A 20443-nucleotide genomic window follows, 5' to 3' on the forward strand; every position below is an offset into this window, starting at 1 on the left:
CTGATGATTCACCAAACTACAGATCCCAAGGATTTCATAGCCTTAAGCCATGGCGGTTAAATTGGTGCCAAACTGCAGTCATTCTTAGTATACCCTAAGGGACAGAAAGGAAAAGGCCTGAGAAGCACAGGAGAAAACAATCTGCTATGCAGGCAGAAGGTCCCAGGTTCATCCTCTAGCATCTCCACCTAAAAATGAGAAGACTTTTGTTCTGACTGAAACCATGGAAAGCCGCTACCTATTATTGTAGAATCAATCTTGAATTAAATGTACCGACTTCCACTCCTATGGAATAAACATTGGGTCTTTCAACTTGAAAGCAGTTTGATCTTTCTGGATTACTCTAGAAAAGATACCTGCGATTTCCTGCTTCTTGGCAGAATGGGGTTGGACTGGATGGCCCATGAGGTCTCTTCCAACTCTATGATTCTATTTTCTGGTTTGAGGATTTTGAGAGTTACAGTCCAAAAGGAATATTTTCCGAGCTCTCTGGCTTGATTGGAGCCACTCCTTGGGTGTAGCCTCAGTAAATAAGTGTTATATATACTTACAACTCTTGTTGTTCTACCAACATCACCTTCCAATCACTTAACCTAGAGGCCTAGGCATCTAAGGTTAGATCTGGCTACTCTCACCCTCAATGTAGTCTGGTTCTAACAGACAAAACAGAGATTACTAAACCAAACAGGATTTGCAACTCAGGCATATTATGAAATGTATTTTCCTTCCCGCAAAATAAACACACTCATAGTATTTTGTTGACATAAAGACTTTATTTTCTATTTTATAGTTTGTGGGAACTGTACCATGTGCCTAATGTCAATGGAACCATCTCTTTATGGAATTACAGGCATTTCTATTTGAAGGCAATGCATTTCATTGGGTAGATCGTGCTGGATATAGTGACAACAATCCTGCAGGTGGATCAAGTTTGGTCTTCCCTGGGCAAGATTTTGATTCTGAAAGAATTTCTGGAAAAGGATGAATAGCTGCTACATCATGTATATGTTTTCCTGGGAAATGAGGCCTCTTGGGCCTTCCATGTGGATGCTGTGGAAGGCTAAGAAAATCTGCACCAGGAGCTTGGAGAACATCATGTTGACTCAAAACTGGAATGTAAAAGATGGGATCACTGGTATGGTGATGGAAAGGATGGTGGTGTCTGGATGAATCATGATCTTCTCGAGATCCTCTTCCTTGTTCACCTGAGTTGTCATTACATTCGTGATCACGCCGATGCCCATGTCTATGAAACCAGTGTGGTGGCGGTGGTGGTGGTGGTCGATGTTCACAAGATATGCCAGGAGGGCAAGGAGGTCTGGGAGGAGGAGGAGGAGGAGGCCCAAGAGGAGGTGAGGGATATCTACTAGGAGGAAAATGATGTGGGCCACCAACAGGTGGAGGAGGGTGATGAGGCCAAGGAGGTGGATGTAACCCCTGTTGTCCTTCACTCGGTTCAGAAGAATTGTGATGGTCTTTGGGCCCTCTAGGGCCATGGTGATCATGGTGAGAAGGCGGTGGACATTTATGCCGATGACCGTGGTGGTGGTGAGGACGGTGGTGGTGAGGATGATGATGGTGATGGTGGCGGTGAGGAGGAGGATGGTGATGGTGGTGAGGAGGTCTGCATTCATGTTCAGAGACATTACAATGATGATGCTCTCTTGAGTCATTGTGGATATGATGATGGAAATGATGCCTGCCATACTATCCATACACAATTCAAAGGAGCACACACGAGAGTGAGAAACAAAGAAAAACTGAGTTACTTCACAAAGTATCTTTACTTCACCTTATCCATATATCTAATTAGCTTTTGCATTGAAGGCAGCTGCTATACTTCTTAGTCTTTGAACTATGATCTACTGTTATGCGTAGAGTTTACTCCAAACAGTGTTCCTGGGAGGTCCTTTGTATGCACCACTTGTGAACACTATTCTCTGCTTTTCCTGTGTTTCTGAAGCATGCTTATATCACACATTTTGTATTGGTTAGTAGTAGCCACACCCAAGCATGGATGAGATGGGGAGCTAGTACCTTTGCCTTACAGGACTGTTGTGTTTATCAGTACAGGAGTTCAAACCTTTCCCAATTTCATGGTCTTTTTTTACTTTAATTCCTTTTGGCTCCTGGCCTCATTCCTGTACCAACGAATCTCTGGATCATCATCATGACTACAAGTGTTTCCACTTGGTTGCTGTTTGCCCTTCTTTCTTAGCCTGAACAGCTGTCTCTATAGAAGTACCCTGAAATATGTATAGTGTGCTGAAAGTGGTATAACCTGTGGATCCCCAGATGTTTTGGCTTTCAACTCCCAGAAATCTGAACAGCTGGTAAACTGGCTGGGATTTCTGGGAGTTGTAGGCCAAAATACCTGGGGAAGCACTGGTTGAGAACCACTGAGCTATGGCTTAGTGAAGCCTGGAGATGCAGCCAATGCTAAAATCCCAATGCTATGGTAGTAGTAGTGGTGGTGGTGGTGGTGGTGGTGGTGAGGGGGGGGGATGGGAAGCTAAATTATAAGTCAGGCTTGATGATATTTCATGGGAGTCTATGTCCTCTGTAATCTATGCACTCATTGTCCCATTCTTGTGATATTGGTTGGAACCAATCAGAAGTAGTGGTATAAAAGAACAAGCAGCGTTCTAAAAAATGAATTGCTGTCCAAGTCTCTAGAATATAGACCTGCTTGTATAGCTAAGCTTATAGTATTAGAGATATTTGAATCTTTGTTATTCTATATCATATGATCAATCACAGTGTAGCTTCTTTATAAGCAAAATGAAGGGTCAGCTATTTGGAATGACAAAGCACTATAAGAGCCAGGGTCACTAATTCATGGCACAATAGCAGTGGTTCTCAACCTGGAGTCCCCAGATGTTTTTGGCCTTCAACTCCCAGAAAACCTAACAGCTGGTAAACTGGCTGGGATTTCTGGGAGTTGTAAGCCAAAAAAATCTGGGGACCCCACATTGAGAACCACTGCACAATAGGAATCTATGTTTGGGATAGCAGCAGCATGGGATTTATTCTACTGCGGTGTATTTTTGTTTCATATGATGATAAAGCCATGGTATTCCCTGTAGTAACCTACGGATGTGAGAGCTGGACCTTAGGGAAGGCTGAGAGAAGGAAGATAGATGCTTTTGAGCTGTGGTGCTGGAGGAAAGTTCTGAGAGTGCCGTGGACTGCGAGAAGATCCAACCAATCCATCCTCCAGGAAATAAAGCCCGACTGCTTATTGGAGGGAAAGATACTAGAGACAAAGTTGAAGTACTCTGGCCACATTATGAGGAGACAGCAAAGCCTAGAGAAGACAATGATGCTGGGGAAAGTGGAAGGCAAAAGGAAGAGGGGCCGACCAAGGGCAAGATGGATGGATGGCATCCTTGAAGCGACTGGACTGACCTTGAAGGAGCTGGGGGTGGTGACGGCCGACAGGGAGCTCTGGCGTGGGCTGGTCCATGAAGTCACAAAGAGTCGGAGACGACTGAACGAATGAACAACAACAATGATGATAATCCATTCACCCCATTCCCACACAGTGGATCTAACTTATTTATACATTTCATATTATGCTACTGTAAAAATTATCTTATTATGTTATAGTTGTCATGAATATTATCCAAAACAGAAATAGTAAAAAGTGAGTGTTTTGTTATCTGGAGTATGATTTAAAAATTATCCATGTGTGTGCCATGGTGTGAATTCACAGTGGCAGAAAATGTATCTTTCCTAACAAAAATAAAAGCTTTTCTTTAAGGCCTGATTGCGGGGATATTAAAATGGGGTTGTGGCAAGTGTGGGGAACAAGGGCTGTTTTAGAATTTTACGCCGGCCCATCTGAAATGATGTCTGGACCTTTGGTTCATAAACTCTGACAACAATGCATATCAGAATCATCCAACAATGTGATGTGGCAGCAAAAAAAGCCAATGGGATTTTGGCCTGCATTAATAGGAGCATAGTGTCTAGATCCTGTTAACGCCGTTTGCCATGCAGCCTGCTTCTGCGAAGTGGTATGACCGAAAGGACTATGTCTTTATTGAGTTCTGTGTCGAAGACAGTAAAGATGTTAATGTAAAATCTACCCCTTTATTCCACTTTGGTTAGACCACACCTGGAATATTGTGTCCAATTCTGGGCACCACAATTCAAGAGAGATATTGACAAGCTGGAATGTGTCCAGAGGAGAGCGACTAAAATGATCAAGGGTCTGGAGAACAAGCCGTATGAGGAGCGGCTTAAGGAGCTGGGCATGTTTAGCCTGAAGAAGAGAAGGCTGAGAGGAGATATGATAGCCATGTATAAATATGTGAGAGGAAGCCACAGGGAGGAGGGAGCAAGCTTGTTTTCTGCTTCCCTGGAGACTAGGATGCGGAACAATGGCTTCAAACTACAAGAAAGGAGATTCCATCTGAACACGAGGAAGAACTTCCTGACTGTGAGAGCCGTTCAGCAGTGGAACTCTCTGCCCCGGAGTGTGGTGGAGGCTCCTTCTTTGGAAGCTTTTAAACAGGGGCTGGATGGCCATCTGTCAGGGTGCTTTGAATGCAATATTCCTGCTTCTTGGCAGGGGGTTGGACTGGATGGCCCATGAGGTCTCTTCCAACTCTTTGATTCTATGATTCTATGAAAGTGTGAAGGTACTACTCACAGTGGACATAATCATTTCTAAAACTATATCAGTATATCATTTGTTGGGGAACATGAGGAGAACCCTATTGCCTTCAGATCCTGCTTCTGGGTTTTCCACAGGCACTGAGCTGAACACTATATAAATAGACTCTGGATTAGAGAGACCTTTGGTTGGGTCCTTTGCGACTGCTTCGTCCCTTTGAAGCACACATTAGCACAGTGGTTTGGAGGAAATAATTTAGAACTATAGTTACAATTTGGCTTCTACTGGTGAGTATTGTTACACGACCAGTCATTTGAACATTGTTAAGTGCTGAAAATAAGCCCCTCATGATCTTTTTGCTTTTTTTAATGCTAAACTGCAAATTGCTTTTGAAATGGGAGAGACCATGTTGGGTGTAGTACAGTGTTTCTCAACTTTCCTAATGCCACGACCCCTTAATACCCTTCCTCATGTTGAGGTGACCCCCTAAACATAAAATTATTTTTGTTGCAACTTCATAATTGTAATTTGGCTACTGTTATGAATTGTAATGCAAATATCTGAGATGCACGATGTATTTTCATTCACTGGACCAAATTTGGCATAAATACCAAATACACCCAAATTTGAATATTGGTGGGATTGGGGGTGGATTGTTTTTGTCATTTGGGAGTTGTAGTTGCTGGGATTTATAGTTCACCTACAATCAAAGAGCATTCTGAATTCCACCAACAATGGAATTGAATCAAACTTGGCACACAGAAATGCAATGACCAACAAAAAATACTGGAAGGGTTTGGTGGGCATTGACCTTGAGTTTTGGGAGTTGTAGTTCACCTACATCCACAGAGCATTGTGGACTCAAACAATGATGGATCTGGACCAAACTTGGCATGAATTCTCAATATGCCCAAATATGAACACTGGCGGAGTTTGGGCAAAATAGACCTTGACATATGGGAGTTGTAGTTGCTGGGATTTATAGTTCACCTACAATCAAAGAGCATTCTGAATTCCACCAACAACGGAATTGAATCAAACTTGGCACACAGAACTCCCATGACCAACAAAAAATACTGGAAGGGTTTGGTGGGCATTGACCTTGAGTTTTGGGAGTTGTAGTTCACCTACATCCACAGAGTACTGTGGACTCAAACAATGATGGATCTGGACCAAACTTGGCACGAATTCTCAATATGCCCAAATATGAACACAGGGGGAGTTTGGGGAAAATAAACCTTGACATTTGGGAGTTGTAGTTGTTGGGATTTATAGTTCACCTACAATCAAAGAGCATTCTGAACCCTACCAGCAATTGAACTGGGCCAAACTTCCCACACAGAACCTCCATGACCAACAGAAAATACTGTGTTTTCTGGTGGTCTTTGGCGACCCCTTTGACACCTCCTCGCGACCCCCTCAGGGGTCCCGACCCCCAGGTGTAGTAATTTGTATTTGCTGCTTGCTAACATTCACAAACTTTACAGCCATGTCAGAAAGGGGGAAATGGGGATTGTCACTTACAGGAATATCGTAGATTTCACAAGAGTTTAGTTCAACTTCCTGGGGGTCAGTCGTGTCTTTAATTAATCTTCCTTTGCAGAATCCCACATGCTGCAGAGAAAAAGGGGGAAAAGTAACATATATTTGTGAACCAACCATAGGTGCCACTAGATGGGGTGCCGAAGATACTTTTCCCAGGAGAAACCAGATTACTTATTTCAAAATTTCATCAACAAGGCTTACACAAATATTTGTATTATGGTTGTACGTGGTTATGTGTATATCATGTCCCAGGAGAAGATAAACAGCTCAAATTGCAGGAAGTTTAATCATTAAACATTTCTGGTCCCGGAAGGTCCTTTGGTTCCTTTCCTGGCAGTTGGGTCTTTCCTGATGTTCTTTCCTCATCCTTCTGAAGCACTCTTTTGCAATCATCAGTCCAAGTCTGCTAGTACTGCAAATCAGAAGCTTAAAGCACTCTGCAAGCATGCTTTTGTGGCCTGTTTGAAATAGCTGCCACATTTCTGAAGTGACTCCAAGCTATATTAAATGGTCAATGTAACCATTCCATAACTTTGTTCACCAAATTGTTGCTGATAATGGATGAGATAAAACTCACGATGCATCTACATTGTGGAATTAATGTAGTTTGATACCACATTAACTGATAAGGCTCAACACTATGGAATTGTGGGAATGGCAGTTTTACTAGGTCCTTCAGCCTTCTCTGCTGGCGCTTCACCAAACTTCAATTTGTGGGATGCCACAGCATTGAACCATGGCAGTTAAAGTGGTGTCACACTGCATTAGTTCAAAAGTGTAGATACACTCTTAGATGTATGCATAGCGACTGACATCCTACAGATTTGAAACCCAGTGATAGGGATCTCTAGCTGTTTCATATTCAGTAATAGTCAGTAACCTGTGTATTCATTAGGGCTGGGCGGTTTCGTTTCGTTAATTCGTAATTCGTTAATAATTCGTTAATTTTTTCAATTACAAAACGATAACGAACCATTCTGGAGCAATTATTTAAAAAAAACGAATTTTCAAAAACGTTTTGTAAATGCTTCGTATTTCGATATTGTATTCGTTTCGTTATTGTTTTGAGGTCGTTTCGTTATTATTTCCGCATGTCTGGGCCAGTTTTATGGTTTAATTAGTGAAAAAAAATTATAATATCACACCAACAGTCAACAACAGAGGGAGAGGGAAGCTTCAGAAGGTTTTGGAGGTTTTTTAGCGTATTTCGCGGTCGCGTCCGCCATTAACGAATCGATTCATTATTGTTTCGGAAATCGATTCGTTAATTTTTTACCATTTACGAAATTTCGTAAATATCGAACTTTTTTAAAGGAAAATTTTGTAATTATTTTAAATATCGAAACAAAAAAACCCCCCAAATACAAATCGATTTTAGAAACAAATTTTTCCGTTGTTACCCAGGCCTAGTATTCATTATTGTATCGCTATTAGCACAATTGTAAATGCTCCCTCAACTGACCAGCAGCTGCAACAAAAAATGGGAGTGTGTTCTACCAGGAGGGTGACTAAAATGATCAAGGGTCTGGAGAACAAGCCCTATGAGGAGCGGCTTAAGGAGCTGGGCATGTTTAGCCTGAAGAAGAGAAGGCTGAGAGGAGATATGATAGCCATGTATAAATATGTGAGAGGAAGCCACAGGGAGGAGGGAGCAAGCTTGTTTTCTGCTTCCTTGGAGACTAGGACGCGGAACAATGGCTTCAAACTACAAGAGAGGAGATTCCATCTGAACACGAGGAAGAACTTCCTGACTGTGAGAGCCGTTCAGCAGTGGAACTCTCTGCCCCGGAGTGTGGTGGAGGCTCCTTCTTTGGAAGCTTTTAAACAGATGGCTGGATGGCCATCTGTCAGGGGTGATTTGAATGCAACATTCCTCCTTCTTGGCAGGGGTTGGACTGGATGGCCCATGAGGTCTCTTCCAACTCTTTGATTTTATGATTCTATGATCAAGATGCAGCAGGATGATGTCTTCAGCTCCTCCTGCCAGCAATCAGAAGTAGGACCCCTGACCAATTTATTGCCACACCTCAGATTGCTGACAGGATGAGGTTGGAAACATCATTCCACCGAGTCCCGATTGCTAGGAGAACAGATCTTTACTGTTTGGTGCAGCTGCTGCTTGTTAAGGTAGGTTTAGGGGTTGGTTCAGGAGACAATACTTAGTTATTTGTAACTAACCCTCAGACCTCCTTAGCTCTCTACTTACCGCATCTCGGCCATGTAGAAATTCACATTCTGACACCTGTTTTGCCGCTGTGGTTCGAAGGCAGCTGGTTTCCCTTATAGTAAATTCAATGGTATATGCTGTACGACTGCCGATCTGTATAGGGCAGGAAAAGAGAAAATCAAGAGCATCAGCAAAAATAACTGATATATCAAGGCTCACCTTGGTTGTTGTATTTGACAAAGGCCACAGAGAAAATGTAAGCAGCTCAACCAACATGGTTACTCTCAATAAAAGCAAAGGTTTCCCCTTAACATTAAGTCCAGTCATGTCTGATTCTGGGGGTGGTGCTCATCTCCATTTCTAAGCGGAAGAGCCATAGACACCTCCAAGTCATGTAGCTGGCATAACTGCATGGAGCTCCATTACCTTCCTGCCGGAGCGGTACCTATTGATCTACCCACACTTGCATGTTTTCAAATTTCTAGGATGGCAGAAGCTAGGGCTAACAGGAGAGCTCACCCCACTCCCCAGATTTGAACCACCAACCTTTTGGTCAGCAAGTTCAGCAGCTCAGCGGTTTAACCCACTGTGCCACCGGGGGCTCCACTGCCAATATACTCTAGGAATATATTTGTTAATAATGCTGAAATTTTGGCAGTATTCTAATACACACTGGTAAGCTTAATCTTTCTTGATAAGAAAGGGGATAACAGGGAAAGCCTCATCAACTTTGTCAGTGTTGCTGTGTGTCTTCATGACACCTCTGGCTTCATCACATGCAAGATCCCCACATTTCCACACACTTCTAAAAAGGTTCATAGACAAAGCAACATGGATCCCATTACTTCTATTGTGTGAGATGCTGACAGGATTATAGCTATTGACATGATATGGCCATCCATAACTGAATGCCTTTGCATAAATAAATAACTTTATTTATATTCTGCTTTATCTCCCCAAGGGGACTCATCATCATCATCTATACCCGCGATACTGAGATTTAAGGTAGCTTCCTTCCTCCTCTTCTGAGCCCCACAGACCTACTCTTTGCTTTCTTCATATGCTGTAAGGGATATAAACCCTCCTTCCTTGCTTTTCTTCATCCTTTCTCCTAGACTATTTTTCTGTTAGCCTTAATCTTGAGCACACAGCTCCTGCTAGAAAGTAGTTTTATTCAAAGGGAACACTGACCTTGTTCTCAGTTCCAGTCAAAGGGAACACTGACCTTGTTGTCAGCATTTGCTCGCAACAGCTAAGATGTTTCCTGACTCTACCTGCATCCCATGGTGGAAGCCTTTCTCATTATCATGTCTGATGAACCCAACCCTTTTTCTCTCTGAGGTTTTTTTTTCCCCCTTAGGTGTCCATGCTATTTACAAAATAGTGCCTTTAATATGTATTTTTGTTGTTGTTGTTCATTTGTTCAGTCGCTTCTGTCTCTTTGTGACATCATGGACCAGCCCACACCAGAGCTCCCTGTCAGCCGTCACCACCCCCAGCTCCTTCAAGGTAAAGTCAGTCACTTCAAGGATATCATCCATCCATCTTGCCCTTGGTTGGCCTCTCTTCCTTTCGCCTTCCATTTTCCCCAGCATCATTGTCTTCTCTAAGCTTTCCTGTCTTCTAAGATTTCCTGAACCTTTATCCTCTCCCAAACACACATGCTGCAGTGTGCTGGTATGGCTGCACCAGGAGCTTCAGCTTTATTTTCTTTCTGTTATCTGTTTGCAGTCACAGGGCAGGCCTCCTGTCCACCATAATTAAGCTTTGTTTCCGCCCCTTGTTCAGGGCTCTGGGCAGGAAAGGAGCCATTTTTTGGTCAGTCTCTCATAAGGAAGCTAAACTATAGGACGTAGACCAGCTCGTCCCGTAGAAAAGCTTCTTTTCTCAAGAACATCCGGGGAAACAGAAATTCCAGGGAAAAGGTCCCAAGGCTCTGGCTGAGAGCTCACAGCCTCTCAGTCTCACAGCAATCAGAGGGAAAACAACCCTGAGATTTTCAAAGAATTCTCTGAGGGAGGACAGCACTACAGATCCACGGAACTCCATCTGAAATATCTACAAGCCTCAGCTGGTAGGTCTACCCGATACCCAGATGCATTTGGAATCGGTAGTAGGACCCACACCGATGAGGCATAGATAGTAAACTGCCTGGGAGAGGTTAAATAGGGTTTTTTTTCCTACAGAGAAAGTACAGTTAATTAAAGTCAGGTACCAGTCCATTGAGGACTAGACTAAGAAAGCCTTGAAGTGTTGTTTGAACCATTGAAGATTTGTTGTTTGTTCCCTAATAAAGACTTTGTTGTATCATCAAAGACTCTAAAGACCATTACTTCAGAAAAATCCCTGAGAACCTCTCTTTGAGGCACCCTGGCTTCCCGCTGGGCTTAAAGTATACATCCTATAGAAAAGTACAGCTGTTACAGGCCCAGCGCACGACAGAACATGCAGTATTATATAGCATTTAATCCTGCATGAAGATGTGCACTAAAGTGAGTCCTATACTGCCTCAGCTGATCAAATAGCCATTGAAGACCTTTGAAGGGTCCTGACAGATCTCAATACAATTGTCATAATTTCATATCTGGCTAGAGAGCGATGTTTATCTCATCCTCCTGCTCCTCACAAAGCCACGTGTTTCCTTTTCAAAGGCTAATTCAGTAAGTTGGAAGCTGGTGTTGTTTGCTATGGAGGGAGGAAGAGAATGCCAACCCACACAGTGTCCAGAAAAGGACATATGCATGCATAGTGGAAACTTATTCCTGACATGATGCCAGCTACCTTTACCAGCTGGTGAAGTTTCTCCTAATAGGAAAAAGGATGTACTATTTGTTGGAAGGCCTTGAACCATCTGAGGGCTGAGAAGGGTGGTATACAAATACAAGAAAGAAAGCAAGCAAGCAAGCCAAGAGCTTGGGAAGTTCCATGTATGAATGAATGAATATTTGATTTCGTTCAATGACCAGCATTGATGTAATATTACTATTACATGAAGCCATCCATAGTTGGGATGATGCCCTGGCCTGTGAAAAACATGTATGAAATTTCAACTAGTATCTCACATATTACATTGGATAATAACACTGATACTTACTGCCATAAAAATCTTTTGGACTTTCTCCAGCTTGAAGTAGTGTGTTTGATTGCTGTCCTCATTGTATTTCTCCAATAACTTTTGGGCTTCTTCTCTGTAATTTTCTGCATCTTCTAAGACTGTAATTCTCACTGGGCAGTCCTTGCATTCATATAGTTGTGATGGAACTGTGAAAAGCATACCGTTATCAACATTTTCACCCCTCTGGCTTGAAGGCACACACAAAGGTAGAAGCCTGCTGGTTTTTTACACATAAACAAGAGCTAGAACCAATGTGTTCAGGCTTTGGCTTCTGTTTCAAAGATTTAACTCAAAATGTTAAAAATTCTAAAGTTTGCAGTTACAAGAGTGATCCAGCATTGTCCTTTACATTTGTACAATAAACGACCATTTACTTATGTTCCAGGTTGCCAATTTTCATTTACATTGTTTAATCCATTTGATAGTTTGTTCCAGAATTCATCTTGTAAGCAGTGTGGGCCTTCCCAAATGGCAACTTTCATGTATCTGGATGGTGGTTGTAGTGTATCAGCTAGGGCTGGGCTTTAGCACAGCTGGTTAATCATCATCAGCAATATATCTTACCAATCAAAAGGTTGGCAGTTCGAAGCCACGGTCGGGGTGAGTACCTGACCTTCAGCCCAGCTTACTGTCCACCTAAGCAGTTTAAAAACAGCTGTGAGCTGTGAGTAGAAAAATTAGGCACCACTTAAGCAGGGAGGTAGTAGGAGCCCCCGGTGGCGCAGTGGGTTAAACCCCTGTGCTGGCAGGATTGAAGACCGACAGGTCGCAGGTTCGAATCTGGGGAGAGCGCAGATGAGCTCCCTCTATCAGCTCCAGCTCCTCATGCAGGGACATGAGAGAAGCCTCCCACAAGGATGGTAAAAACACCAAAACATCCAGGCGTCCCCTGGGCAACGTCCTTGCAGATGGCCAATTCTCTCACACCAGAGGTTACTTGCAGTTTCTCAAGTCGCTTCTGACACGACAAAAAAAAAAAAAAAAAAAAGCAGGGAGGTATTTTATGGCACCATGAAAGAAATACCAGGAAAATGCTGACAATCAAAGGAAGGGGGAAGTCTGTGATCTTTGTCATAGAGGATGTAGCGACAGCACCTCCCTGTGATTGAAATTGAGCACAACCTCCAGGACGCCGACATTGTGGGGAAATGCCGAGATAATATCTCAGTCTATTGTCTGTCCTGTCTGTTTAATGGCATTGAATGTTTGCCGTGTATGTGTTCTGTGATCTGCCCTGAGTCCCCTTCAGAGTGAGAAGGGTGGGATCTAAATGCTGTAAATAACTAAATAAATAGGAATGTGTCCAGATGCTTTCTTGTAGATGGATATACTGCAAAGGGCATTGGCAGAAACTTCTAGGGGTCTTTGGGAAATATCTGGATGTGTCTCTGTCGATTCCCTAATTCTCCAAGAACAAAAACATGTCTGTGTGATGTGAGGAAATGCACTGCTTGCAAGGTGGGCTTTTGGGAGCAGAAGGGATTTTGGCCGTTGAGCAGTTGGAAGAGAATTACAACCTCTACAGCAGTGGTTCTCAACCTGGGTCCCCAGATGTTTTTGGCCTTCAACTCCCAGAAATCCTGACAGCTGGTAAACTGGCTGGGATTTCTGGGAGTTGTAGGCCAAAAACATCTGGGGACCCCAGGTTGAGAACCACTGCTCTACAGCCACCCAAAAAGTGATTTGCAATAGTGTAACTCTGATTTATTCTAATTCCTTAACAGGATGCCTGCCTCAGTTTGCACTCTCAGCCATGGTGAGCTTTGGCAATACCTAGAGATAACAGGTCTTCTTTCATGATTTTAAGGTATTCAAAGCTCTTTGCATATAACTGAAACTGCATTCAGTGAGCTCGTATACAAAGCAGGGCTATTGTAATTGACTTAAGGCATAAGTTAGGGCAGTATATATGGTAATGATGAGAGATATCATGCAGAGCATCTAAAAACCACTGAGTTTGAGAAGATTTGTTTACAAACAGTGTCAACATTTTTAAAAGATATGGCTGAATTGGCTGTCCTGGAGATTAGCAAAGAAAAGAAGATTGCACATATGATGACAATGAGAAAAGGGAACCAGAAGGTGTTGGGCTACAACCCACAGCATTCTAACCCAGAACAGCCAATGGTGCAGAATGATGGGAACTGTACTCAGAGGCGGCCCTAGGTAATTTTCAACGGTAAGCAAACAGTATTTTGCCCCCACCCCCCACCCCAACCAATCACTGATATATATTTTCTGTTCGTTGTGGGAGTTCTGTGTGCCATATTTGGTTCAATTCCATCATTGGTGGAGTTCAGAATGCTCTTTGATTGTAGGTGAACTATACATCCCAGTAACTATAACTCGTATATGTCAAGGTCTATTTTCCCCCTGGGCAAAATCAATTATACTGCAAATGCTTACTTTGCATAATGGGTTGAGCCACCCCCGACTGTACTCCAGTCTTATCTGAAGGGTTCACATTCCTATTCTAAATGGCAGTGATTCTTCTTTCTAATTGTGTTTGCGCTCCTCCTGAGCATTAACATGTTAGCTATACCTGGGCTCATGGTGCAGTTGTATCCATACAGTTTCTTGTGAAATTCATGTATACGAAGAACAGCTTTACATTGTCCGAACTCCTAGAGAATACAAAAGAAGAAGAACCTGTCTTTTAAACTGTACAAAGAACTTTGTTCCAGAAGGAGGAAAAACTGGCATTGAAGCTCATAATGTCACATGCATTCCACTGCCATGATATCTCCCACTATTGATAGACAAAGCCCATCACTAGCTGCTATTTCTGCAATATTTGCATCACCTGTCTAGGGCAATGGAGCCACCCTGATTTTGTGTTGGCATGCCAACAATAGCATGATGTCAGGGGATGCTGACGATACCCAGTTCTATATCTCCTTTATAACTGATGCCAACAAGGCCTAACATAGTTGTCTGGATGCAGTAAAGGACTGGGTGCCTATGAATAAACTTAGGCTTAATCCAGACAAGACAGAATAGCTGCAATTGGGATCATAACCTATTCTGAATGGGGTTGCATTCCCTCTGAAAGATCAGGTCATAACTTGGACCCAGTAGTGGCTGGGAACATGGTCCATCTACATTGAGTGGTGTGCCAGCTGGACCCTTTCTTGGGGAAGGCAGACATGGCCACCATCATTCATGCCATTTTGTAATTGTAAGACTGTATAAATGTCACTATGTTGCTCTGGCATTGAAAGACTCACAGCCCACATAAAATGACATGGCAGGATGGATTTGGTCCGTGGGCCTTGCGTTTGACACCTGTGCCATTTGACATTGGTCTTCCCAGAACTGCATTGGCTTTCAGTTTGCTTCTGAGCTCAATTCAAGGTGCTGACATTGACCTAGAAAGGTCTAAATGAATTGGGGCCAAGATATCTGGGCCTGCCATGTGAGTCTGGCAGCAGCAATTTGACATCTTTAGTGTAGGCCTTGTTGTGCGTTGCAATGTGCTGCATATCAGGACACATTGTGCAATGGGACACAGTGTACAGTAGGACAATTTTCCAAGTGGTTTTACTGCTTGCTCCTGTTATGCAATGGTCCCAGTTGCACAGCTCTGCTTCTGCTCCCCTCCTGAGAATTAAGAACATCGCACAATGGGCTCATTTCAACTTTCCATTATTTCACATTGGTTTATGGCAATGTAACTTCCCAACAGTATCTCCATCAACATTTGTTAAATTCAAAGTATTACAAGACTTTGAAATTCTATTTTACAAATCTGAACTCATTTTGTTCCTAATCCCATATTCATGCATTTTAAAGAGGTAGGCATGATTCACTCAGCAGCAGGTGAATATACAAGTGTATAGGCTTCCGATGTCTAAGCCAACCTTCACATGTGGATGGTGTGAATGAAAACAAGGCACTCTGTATGCCTTCAGTTCTGCAACAATTTGAGAAGTTGCCAGCACCCAACACAAACATCCTTGTGAAGCCAGACAATGCCCCAGATGAAGAGTTCATGAGGCACAGTAGACCAGACATTTGGACATTATGAACTGCAATGCTCTCTTAATGGTGAGATGCATACAAACAAGAGAGCCCTTGGGATCATGCTACAGCTGCTTTTCTCAACATGTCCTGTGATCTGCAGACACAGATATAGGATGGGTGATGCCTGGCTTGAAAACAGTCCATGTGAAAGGTATCTAGGAGTCTTAGTAGACTGGGTGTGAGTCAAGAGTGTGATGCAGCAGCTTAAAAAGCCAATGCAATTTTAGGCTGTCTAGTGTCAGGATTGAGGGAAGTCATGGTCCCACTCTCTTCTGCTTTGGTCAGACCTCACCTGGAATAACCCCATGTCCACTTCTGAAATTCAAGAAGGCTATTGACAAGTTCAGAGAAGGGCTACCAAAATAATCAAGTCTTTGGAGATATGATAGCCATGTTTAATATTTGAAAGAATGTCAAACTGAGGAGGGGAGACTGCTTCTATGGAGATTGTGACAGTGGAGGGGGCAAGCTTGTTTTCTGCTGCTGTGGAGACTGTGACACAGCAATGGATTCCACCTAAAGATTGGAAGAAACTTCCTGATGGTAAGAATTGTTTGGCAGTGGAATATGCTGCCTCGGAGTCTAGTGAGGTCTCCTTTCCTGGAATTTTTAAAGCAGAGTTTGGATGACCATCTATACAGGGTGCTTTGATGGTGTCTTCCTGCATGGCAGAAGGGGGTAGGATAATATGGTCCGGGGGGGGGGGGGTATCTTCCAAATCTGTGATTCTATGATAATTTCCCAAGCCCCCGATTGCAATGCTTTGGAAACTTCTTGATTGAGGCACTCTTAACTTAAGAGGCAAGTTCTTGAGGTCACATTTGGTCATTTACATCAATAACTGTGAATTACAAGGCAGTAAATACAGTTTAAAAGGTAAAGGTAGTCCCCTGACATTAAGTCCAGTCATGTCTGACTCTGGGGTGTGGTGCTCATCTCCATTTCTAAGCCGAAGAGCCAGCGTTGTCCGTAGACACCTCCAAGGTCATGTGGCCGGCATGACTGCATGGAGCGCCGTTACCTTCCCGCCGGAGCGGTACCTATTGATCTACTCACATTTGCATGTTTTCGAACTGCTAGGTTGGCAGAAGCTAGGACTGACAGCGGAAGCTCACGCCGCTCCCCGGAATCGAACCTGCGACCTTTCAATCAACAAGCTCAGCAGCTCGGTGCTTTAACCCACTGAGCAGGATGAAGGTCTACATTTCAAAAGTAATTATGTAACTGAGAGTCTACTGTACTTTGAAAATGCTATGATGATTCATAGAAACAAGGAAGTCTTTAAAAGTAATTTCTCAAGTCTGGAAAAAGTGAGATGAAAAGAGTATGCAATAGGTTGGGATGGGAGTTATGGGGCCCTCCATATGTTGTTGGACTGCATAGCCAGCTTAGCTAATGTGGAGGAATGCTGAAGATGCAGTCCATCAACGCCTGGAGGACACTATAGGTAAACACCCAATGTGATCACTCATTGCTGTATTCTTAATGACAAATTGAACATGATGTTTGCTGCATTAAATGTGTCTTGCCCCTTATTGTGAAAGCTACTGGGAGAACATCAATGGGAGCCCCAGAGACACAATTACTTGCCGTGTTGCGGTAGAACCGCCGGTCTCCACAAGATGACCAGTGTTTCCCAGACACTATGGGACATTCAGTATCCAGTACATCAAGAGTGAAGTAGACCATGGATGCGTTTTCCTGAAATGGGAGAAAGGAGAAGAAAATGCAGCAGGTTCACTCATGCTTCCACAGGCATTTGAGATCATAGAATCAAAGAGTTGGGAGAGACCTCATGGGCCATCCAGTCCAACCCCATTCTGCCAAGATGAAGAAAGAAACATTTTCCTAAAGCGAGTATTCAGATAAATAACACACACATCAAGACTGAGAGACATTTTAGGAGTTTCCAAATGTATTTACTATTTAGTTTTGTTAGAAATTAAACACTGGAGACTCGTGGATATTTCTGTAAGATGAGATATAGAAGGGCTAACATCCAATGAGGATTTCTAGCACCAACAACACTCTGCTTGGCCATGGACTCTCACTGGGTGATCTTGGGCAAGCCAGATTCTCCCAGTCTCCAAGGAAAGCAATGGGATTTCCCCACTTGAACAATCTTGCCAAGAAAACTCCATCATAGGTTCACTTTAGGATCACCATAAATTGGAAACTGCAAGTCGCTTCTGGTGTGAGAGAATTGGCCTTCTGCAAGGATGCTGGCCAGGGGATGCATGAATATTTTACTATCCTGTGGACGGCTTCTCTCATGGCCCCGCATGGGAAGGTGGAGCTGACAGCTGGGAACTCACTCCGCTTCCCAGATTTGAACCGCTGACCTTTTGGTCAGCAGTCCTTCCAGTTCTTTTGCAGTTTCTCAAGTTGCTTCTGATGTGGAAAAAAACCCCATAAACATGAAGTCAATATTAACTGAAACAATACTACCTAGCCTTCTCCATTTTGGATGCTCCATTGTTCTTCGTGTCCTTCTTGTTTCTGTTTTTTACAATGGTCACTAAGCACATGCCATCCCCTTGTATTGTTCTGATTCATTCATTAAGGTTTTGTTTTTGTTTTTTGGATGGGAAAGAGGATGTACTTCTGGAATATCTGGAATAGCCTCAAGCATTTAAATACATTCTTCTTTTTGGACCAAAATGTATCATTGATTCTTAGCAAGTCCACACTGTGAAATGTCTAAGGGCATTATAACTATAGTAAACTCCACAGGAAGCCTACGTATCAATAATAATATGTTTTAGTGTTTTTCACAGTGAAATCCCTGTATCAGATCTGGTGAACATTTGAACTTCCAGGTGCTTTTGGACTCCAGTTCCCATCAGCCCTGGACAACATGTTGCATTGTCAGACTTGTTGGGAGATACAGTCCAATATCATCTGGAAGGTCACAGGTTTCAATGGCAATGATTATATTTATTTAGTTAATCTATTTCCCTTTAAGCATCCTGCTCTCCAAGGCCAGATAATACACAAAGGCCTTTACCTGCCTAGGAATGAGAGCAAGGACAGCTCGAATCTAACCTTTTAAGGAAGGACCTCCCAGAGCCTGGGAGCAACCACCAAGAAGGCCCTCTCCTGTGTTTCCACCAGAGATAACTGTGAAGGTGGTGGGATGGAGAGGAGAAACTCTCATATGATGAACAGGATCATATGCAGTCTTTTAGATAACCCGACCAAGCAGTATAAGGTTTTGTAGCTCATAACCAGTCTTTGAATTGTGCCCAATAATGGAACAGTAGCCAGTTGGGCTGTAGCAAGAAGGTTTGGCTGCTCCTTTGCCATACAATATAAATATTGTGTAAACATGAATGCACTTAGTTAAAATTTCTCCAAAGGATGAATAAATTGAGCTTTGTGGAAGTGGTCCAATAAGAAGTCTTTGACTGTATCCGCACTGGAGAATTATAGCAGTTTGAAACTACATAAACTTCCATTATTGAACGTGATGAAAATGAGATGTGGAGATTGTGAGATATTTATCCTTCTCTATCAGAGAGGTTTGCATAGGAATTCAAGTAGGCATGGGCCAACTTTGGCCCTCCAGGTGTTTTGGACTTCAACTCCCACAATTCCTAACAGCCTACCGGCTGTTAGGAATTGTGAGAGTTGAAATCCAAAACACCTGGAGGGCCAAAGTTGGCCCATTCCTGGTCTAACTGCTATAATTCTACAGTGTGGATGGTCTCTGTTAAATTAATGATTCCCTCCTGGAATATGAACACACTCTTGAGTCAGTCCCAGTGATTCTACTTACCAACTGTTGCACATGAGCATCAGCAACCCGTAGGAGAGTGAAGATGTATCCATGCCTGCGATGCTTGTTGATCAGGTCAAGAGCCACGGCTGCATCTTTTTCTACCTGGGCGTCATTGCAATCAGCAGGTGCTAAGGCAGGTGGGCTCTCGGTGTGACAGCAGATTAGCCCCACAACAAACACTGCCACCGCTAGCAGCTCCATTGGGGCTCTGCACCGCAGACTGCCCTCTCTGCCTTCTGCCCTGCTCTGTCGAGTCAACAGAAGGAAAACCCTCCCAGAAACACACAGGTTGATATTCGAGAGGACAGTGCTGTTTTTTTTAAACAGAGAATTGCATCACTGTAACCAAAACCCTTTTCCTTGATCTTTAAGAATGGCAAACAATGAATGAATGATTTATGGAGCAAGCAGGGGAGAAAAGAAACCCAAATTAGTTGCAAAAAAAGAACAACTTGTAACTGGGCTGAAATAATCAGGTGGACAAAGTGTTAGAAGAAGTAGATACAATAGACTCTCAGGACTCTTCTACACAGCCATATAACCCAGAATATTGGTGCAATGGGTTAAACCCTTGTGCCAGCAGGACTGAAGACCCACAGGTCAGAGGTTCGAATCCGGGGAGAGCGCCGGTGAGCTCCCTCTGTCAGCTCCAGCTCCCCATGCGGGGACATGAGAGAAGCCTCCCAAAAGGATGGCAAAACATCCGGGCGTCCCCTGGGCAACATCCTTGCAGATGACCAATTCTCTCACACCAGAAGTGACTTGTAGTTTTCCAAGTCGCTCCTGACACACACCCACAGACACACATGCAAAACCCAGAATATCAAGGCAGATAATCAACAATATCTGCTTTGAACTGGATTATCTAAGTCCACACTGAGATACAATCTAGTTCAATGTGGATTTTATACACCTGTGTGGAAGGGACCTCAGTTAAATGTAATTCAAGCAACCAGCAAAAAAATGAAGAAATAATACTTGGAGTAAAATTAAAATAAACTACAAAGCTGTCTTTATAATAAAACTGTGTCAAATTAAGTTTGTCTATATATGTCTTAATCCTCTGATTGTGTTTCAATGTTAAGATCGAAGCAATACAGAGTTTATGGGACAGTACCATACAGATCCAGAATAGGTCTCTACAGTCACTTAACGACCCATTGCCAAGACTCTATCCTTGGAAGACAATCA

General features: G+C 43.1%; 1 protein-coding gene across 1 annotated transcript; it reads right to left on the reverse strand.

The window, feature by feature from the left end:
- Positions 1 to 753: 753 nt before the first annotated feature.
- HRG (histidine rich glycoprotein) lies at positions 754 to 19550 on the reverse strand. Its single transcript, XM_060767425.2, has 7 exons — positions 19250 to 19550; positions 17062 to 17172; positions 13991 to 14072; positions 11428 to 11594; positions 8373 to 8486; positions 6146 to 6235; positions 754 to 1707 (listed from the first exon to the last, which is right to left on the reverse strand). Exons 1-7 carry the CDS (start codon positions 19451 to 19453, stop codon positions 877 to 879), a joined length of 1599 nt encoding a protein of 532 aa, XP_060623408.2. The 5' UTR covers positions 19454 to 19550; the 3' UTR covers positions 754 to 876.
- Between the last annotated feature and the right edge of the window lie 893 nt (positions 19551 to 20443).

The sequence above is a fragment of the Anolis sagrei genome, chromosome 3 (genome assembly GCF_037176765.1).
Source record: "Anolis sagrei isolate rAnoSag1 chromosome 3, rAnoSag1.mat, whole genome shotgun sequence".
NCBI classification, from domain to species: Eukaryota; Metazoa; Chordata; class Lepidosauria; order Squamata; family Dactyloidae; genus Anolis; species Anolis sagrei.

Bases quoted from the DNA above. Each gene is read 5' to 3' on its own strand.
- HRG (XM_060767425.2), bottom strand. From the start codon at position 19,453: ATGGAGCTGCTAGCGGTGGCAGTGTTTGTTGTGGGGCTAATCTGCTGT. The intron at 14,073-17,061 runs GCAAGTAATTGT...TGTATTCTCTAG, and splicing joins GGCGGTTCTACCGCAACACG to GAGTTCGGACAATGTAAAGC. The intron at 8,487-11,427 runs GTAAGTATCAGT...TGCCCTATACAG, and splicing joins TCCAAAAGATTTTTATGGCA to ATCGGCAGTCGTACAGCATA.